The sequence below is a fragment of the Pan paniscus genome, chromosome 3 (genome assembly GCF_029289425.2).
Source record: "Pan paniscus chromosome 3, NHGRI_mPanPan1-v2.0_pri, whole genome shotgun sequence".
Taxonomy (NCBI): domain Eukaryota; kingdom Metazoa; phylum Chordata; class Mammalia; order Primates; family Hominidae; genus Pan; species Pan paniscus.
The window spans coordinates 4,493,072-4,499,071 of NC_073252.2; the positions used below are offsets into that span (position 1 = coordinate 4,493,072).

Here is a 6,000-nt window from a genome sequence, read left to right on the forward strand (position 1 = left end):
ACTGCATGGCTTTAAGTCAGGGAAGGACAAGAGAGGTTTCTGTAACTGTGGCTGTAATGATGGAAGCGTCTGGAAGCGGAGAGGAGGCTCCTGCGGCGACCCAGGCTTCAGAGAGAGAGAGACGAAAAAAGGAAGGGCAGACAGGAAAGCTAGGAAAGATGCACAGAGAGACCAAGGCAGAAAAGGCTGAAGGGAAGACGGCAGCGGTAGGAAGGGCGCAGAGCAGCCTCAGGATGCAGCCAGCGGGCGAGGAGGCGGAGACCCGCTCGCCCGGCGCCTGGACTCACCGCGCAGCCACCCGGCGCCGGCGTGCGTGTCCTTGAGGCGGAAGAGGCGGCGGTGCGCGGAGCTGCGGCCCACGTACCACAGCATCCACAGCAGCTGCAGCAGCATGAGCGCCGTCAGGAAGCACAGCAGGTCGCTCTTGCTCACGCCCGCGGCGTGCACGGCCCAGGCCAGCAGCAGCAGCAGCCCCGCCACGAACACGATCAGCCCATACTGGCTGCTCAGCATCTCGGCCAGTTTCTGTGGGACGCTGGCGCGCACACCGCCCCGCCGGGGGGCCGGGGACTCCGGGGACTTCGGGGCCGAGGACGAGGGAGGCGAGCAGGCCGCTGGCCCCGACGACCCTGCGACCGAGGCGCTTGCAGCTGCCCGGGGCGAGGCGGGCGACCCCAGGCCCTCGAGCATCTTCGAGACACCCGCGCCAAGTCTGGTCCCGGGGGTGGCTGCCGTCGGGCCCCGCCTGCGCTCCTGGCTCCTGTCCTTGCCCCGACGCCTCTGCCCACCAGCACCTCCCTTTTCAACTCCCTTCCGATTCCTACCCCACGCCCCTGCCAACCTGCCCCCTCTCCTGTCACCTCCCGACGCCCGCCCTCCCCTCTTCTGCCCCTTCGTCCTCCGTCAAGGTACCACCCTGTCCACTTACCCAGCGCCCCACCCCGCTGACCTGGGATTCTACGAGCTCCCTTGCCCGCTGCCCCTCACTGGGCAACGCCCGGGGCAGCCATCTGCCCCCTCCGGGACCCACGCGGACAGCTCCCCGCTCCTGATCCCTGGGACACTGGCCAGCCCTGCCACGACACTAGCGCGTCGTCCCGCACCTCCGCCCGCGCGCCCGGCCCCCGCCCGCCGTCTGCAGCCCTCACCCCTGAGCCGACGCCCGCCCACCCAGCCCCTGTCCGGGCGCCCCGGAAACGCTGGGTGACAAGAAGTGCCTCCCGGGGTCCCGGGGTTGCAGGACTGGGGAGAGGGGGTCTCCCGGAGCCAGCCCGAGGGGGGTGTGCGCGGGGGGCGTGGCTGCTGCCAAGTGGGGCGCCCGGGGCTCCACAGGGGCGTGCGATGCTCCGGGCCTTCCCCGAGGGTCTCCGTTGGGGAACCCAGAGGTCCAGGTGATCCTGCCTGGGTCCGTGTCCGAGCGTCCGACGGTCTGTACTCGTCCCTGCGTATTTCTGTATTGTCTTCTCTGTGCGGGTCACTCTGTGTCTGACCGTCTGTTATCGGGTGTGTCTGGTTAGGGGTGGAGGAGCGCCCGTCACTGGCTCTCTGAATTGGGGGAGGGGCCGCCTTCTGTGGGTTTTTCTGTTTGTCCGTCTGGTGTGCCTGTGTGTCGGCTGCGAGATGCCCAGGCGCAGAATAAGACCTGAGCCACTTTCTAAGAAAAGAGACCATCCCGCACCCTCCCCCAAAGGAGCGGCAGCCGTTCTGGACCCAGAGGAGCTGGAATGAGGGACGCCCCGGGGTCTACCCTGTTGCTACCGGCGCCCAAGCGTCTTCACTAGCCCCTTCCAAAGCCCCGGTGCCCGCCTGGCACCCGCCTGCTCCCGGAAGGGGGCTGAGTCTGCCAGGGCGCCCCGCTCGGGTGCCGCTAAGTGGAGGTCTGGGAAGTTTCTGCCCAAGAGCGTTCTACGGGTCTGGCGTGGCTGACAGGAGGCGCCGGACCCCAGCCCCCCAGCCGCAGGTTGGAGAGGGGAGTTGGGAGCGAGCCTGGGGCAAGCCCACATCCCACCGTGCAGCAGCCCAGGGCTGGGCCCGGAAGACACCCTCTCGCTCTTGGTTTAAGGTTCTTGCCGTCTTGAAATTCTTAATTTTTGAACAAGAGGGCCCACGTTTTTGTTTTGCGCTAAGCGCAGCGAATTGCAATCGCAGGTCCTGACTAGTAAAGGAGGGGTGGGGAGTCCTGGGCTAGCAAGGAGTCAACCTGGGGGACCTCACCTTGCCACCATCATTCTTCCAATTCACGCATTCATGCATTTGAGCAACACATATGTATGTGTTGACCTATGAATCATTTGCTGCTCTCTGTTCTACGCGCTGGGTTTTCAGCTATGAAAGGCTCTGCTCAGGTGGAGCTGATGTTCAGGTAGAGAAACAGCAATAAACAAACAGCTAATGAGCCCTCACTGGGAAGCTGGGGATCATGACCTGTGAGACTTAGCCCTCAACTTCTAAGAGCTTGGGAGTGGGGACAGAGTAAGCAGCACAGCACCCTTGAGCAGGGCTACAACCAGGGGCCTGGGAGGAGCCCTGGTCTGCAGGAAGGCTGAGAGGTTCAGGGAGGAGGCAACACCTGCATAGTCTTCTTTCTTTCTTTTATTTTTATCTTTTAATAAGGACAGGGTCTCCCTGTGTCTCCCAGGCTGGAATGAAGTGGTGTGATTATGGCTCACTACAGCCTCGAATTCTGGGGCTCAAGTGCTCCTCCCGCCTCAGCCTCCCGAATAGCTGGGACTATAGGTGTGTGCTACCACGCCTGGCTCATTTTTTTTAAATTGATTTTTGTAGAGACAGGGGTCTCACTATGTTGCTCAGGTTGATCTCAAACTCCTGGGCTCAAGCCATCCTCCTACCTCGGCCTCCCAAAGCACTGGGATTACAGGCTCCAGCTACCACGTCCAGCCTCCTGCACATTCTTTAGGCTTAGGAGTGGATGGTCAGGCGGAAGGGAGCAGGGGTCTGGAAAGGCAATCCAGAGAGAAGATCCAGCAAACCTACTAGGGACCCTCCACCTTCTCCCCTCCTCTTCCTACCAACAGCCAGAGCAACCTGGGAGCCTGAGCTGAAGATGGAAGAGCCTGTCTGCGTGTCTCCCCAGTGACTACTGAGGCGGCTTTTCCTTCCGAAGCTGGACCTTACATCAGTGAGAAATAAACTTCCATTGTCTAAGCCACCAAAGTCTGAAATGTTACAGCAGCTAGCAGTACCTTAACCCGTTGAGTACAAAGATAAATAAAGCTCAGTCACCATCTGAAAATCAAGTGGAATGCCTGTCTCCGGGCTACCTGCACTTTTTTGTTTGTTTGTTTGTTTGGTTGGTTTTTTGAGATGGAGTCTCACTCTGTTACCCAAGCTGGAGTGCAGTGGCACAATCAGCTCACTGCAACCTCTGCCTCCTGAGTTCAAGCGATTCTCCTGCCTCAGCCTCCCGAGTAGCTGGGATTACAGGCGCCTGCCACCATGCCCGGCTAATTTCTGTATTTTTAGTAGAGGTGCGGTTTCACCATGCTGGCTAGCCTGGTCTTAACTCCTCACCTCGTGATCCACCCCTTGGCCTCCCAAAGTGCTGGGATTACCAGCATAAGCCACCCCACCTGGCCTGCATTTTTTTAAGAAGCAATGAAATGAAAGTTTCTGGAGGCTAAAGTCAGCCCCCTTTATTGTAATCTGAAGACAATGTTAAAACTCACTGAGAACCTGTAATCCCAGCACTTTGGGAGGTCGAGGCAGATCACTTGAGGTCAGGAGTTCGAGACTAGCCTGGCCAACATGGTGAAACACCGTCTCTACTAAAAATACAAAAATTAGCCAGCATGGTGGTGCGCACCTGTAATCCCAGCTACTTGAGAGGCTGAAGCAGGAGAATCTCTTGAACCCAGGAGGCAGAGGCAGAGGTTGCAGTGAGCCAAGATTGTGCCACTGGACTCCAGCCTGGATGACAGAGTGAGACTCCATCTCAATAAATACATAAAATAAAACTGAGAGATTTACCCACACTGTGTTCTACCTTCCACCGGTGAGATTTTATTCAAAAGTCTGAGCTACACGGGGCCCCCAATTTCTTACGACTGACCCCTGCTCCGTGGTGGGCAGATACAAGGGGTCAGAAACGATGCTCTGGTGGCATCCAGGCCTGCTGTTTTCACCACATTTGGCGCATCTTACCCCTGCCCACACTGTGTCCTGAGAGTTGTGTGGCATGGCTCAATCAGTGTAAAAGCTGGAAATGTCCTGACCAGGCAGCTGCCTCCCAGTGATGATTCAGTACCACGCAGATGGATGGGGAGGCATGCTGCCCTCGGACATGGGCTCCCTTCCTCTTTTTTTTTTTTTTTTTTTTAATACTTTAAGTTCTGGGGTACATGTGCACAACGTGCAGGTTTGTTACATATGTATACAGGTGCCATGTTGGTGTGCTGCACCCATTAACTCGTCATCTACATTAGGTATTTCTCCTAATGCTATCCCTCCCCATCCCACCCCACGAGAGGCCCCAGTGTGTGATGTTCCCCTTTCTGTGTCCAAGTGTTCTCATTGTTCAGTTCCCACCTATGAGTGAGAACATGCAGTGTTTGGTTTTTTGTCCTTGCGATAGTTTGCTGAGAATGATGGTTTCCAGCTTTATCCATGTCCCTACAAAGGACATGAACTCATCCTTTTTATGGCTGCATAGTATTCCATGGAGTATATGTGCCATATTTTCTTAACCTAGTCTATCACTGATGGACATTTGGGTTGGTTCCAAGTCTTTGCTATTGTGAATAGTGCTGCAATAATCATACATGTGCAGGTGTCTTTATAGTAGCATGATTTATAATCCTTTGGGTATACCCAGTAATGAAACCGCCAGGTCAAATGGTATTTCTAGTTCTAGATGTTTGAGGAATCACCACACTGTCTTCCACAATGGTTGAACTAGTTTACACTCCCACCAACAGGGTAAAAGTGTTCCTATTTCTCCACATCCTCTCCAGCGCCTGTTGTTTCCTTTTTAATGATCGCATGGGCTCCCTTCTTCCAGTGAAGATAATGGGATTTCACAAGGCCAGAGGCCCACTGGCACACTCAACTACTGGAGACAATAGAAGGTCCCAAGGGACAATTAGAACATTTTGCTCCCAGTCACCTTTGGTGGTATCTATGTAATCCCAGTATTTTTAAGAACAAAAGAGTTAGTGTATTCGTTTCTGTTCTTTTCCTTTTTTGAGACAGAGTGTCACTCTATCGCCTAGGCTGGAATGCAGTGGCCTGATCTTGGCTCACTGCAACCTTTGCCTCCCGGGTTCAAGTGATTCTCCCGACTCAGCCTCCCGAGTAGCTGGGATTACAGGTGCACACCAGCATGCCTGGCTAATTTTTTGTATTTTTAGTAGAGATGGGGTTTCACCATGCTGGCCAGGCTGGTCTTGAACTCCTGACCTTCTGATCCACCCACCTCAGCCTCCCAAAGTGCTGGGATTACAGGTGTGAGCCACTGTGCACAGCCAAGTGTATTCATTTCTTAGGATGGGTGTAACAAAGTGCCACTAACTGGGTGGCTTTAAAACGATGAAAATTTATTCTGTCACAGTTTGGGAGGCCAGAAGTCCAAAATCTAGATGTCCGAAGAGCCAAGTTCCCTCTGAAGGCTCCAACGGGGGGTCCTCGCCAGCCTCTTCCAGTTTCTGCTTGTTGCTGGCAACCCTTAGCATTCCTTGGCTTGTGGCTATATCACTCCAATCTTTGCCTCTGTTGTCACTTGACCATCTTTCCTCTGCATCTGTGCCTCTTTTCCTCTTCTTATAAAGACGCCAGTCATAATGGGTTAAGGGCCCAACCTACTCCAGTATGACTTCACTGTAATTTACGTCTTAATTAAATCTACAAACACTGCATTTCCAAATAGGGCCACAATCAGAGGTACCAGGGGTTAGGATTTCAACAGATCTTCTGCTGAGCAAAAATTAAATCCATAACACACAAATGATAGTCAAGATATGGAATTAACCTATGCATCCATCAATG

At 54.8% G+C, this 6,000-nt stretch overlaps 1 protein-coding gene across 1 annotated transcript in view; it reads right to left on the bottom strand.

Moving 5' to 3' along the window:
• OTOP1 (otopetrin 1) overlaps positions 1 to 1,068 on the bottom strand; it is a 38,554-nt gene extending 37,486 nt beyond the window's left edge. The window contains exon 1 of the mRNA XM_063603680.1: positions 288 to 1,068. Coding sequence (XP_063459750.1) covers positions 288 to 690 — 403 coding nt within the window. The 5' untranslated portion in view covers positions 691 to 1,068. The remainder of the gene's footprint in view (positions 1 to 287) is intronic.
• Between the last annotated feature and the right edge of the window lie 4,932 nt (positions 1,069 to 6,000).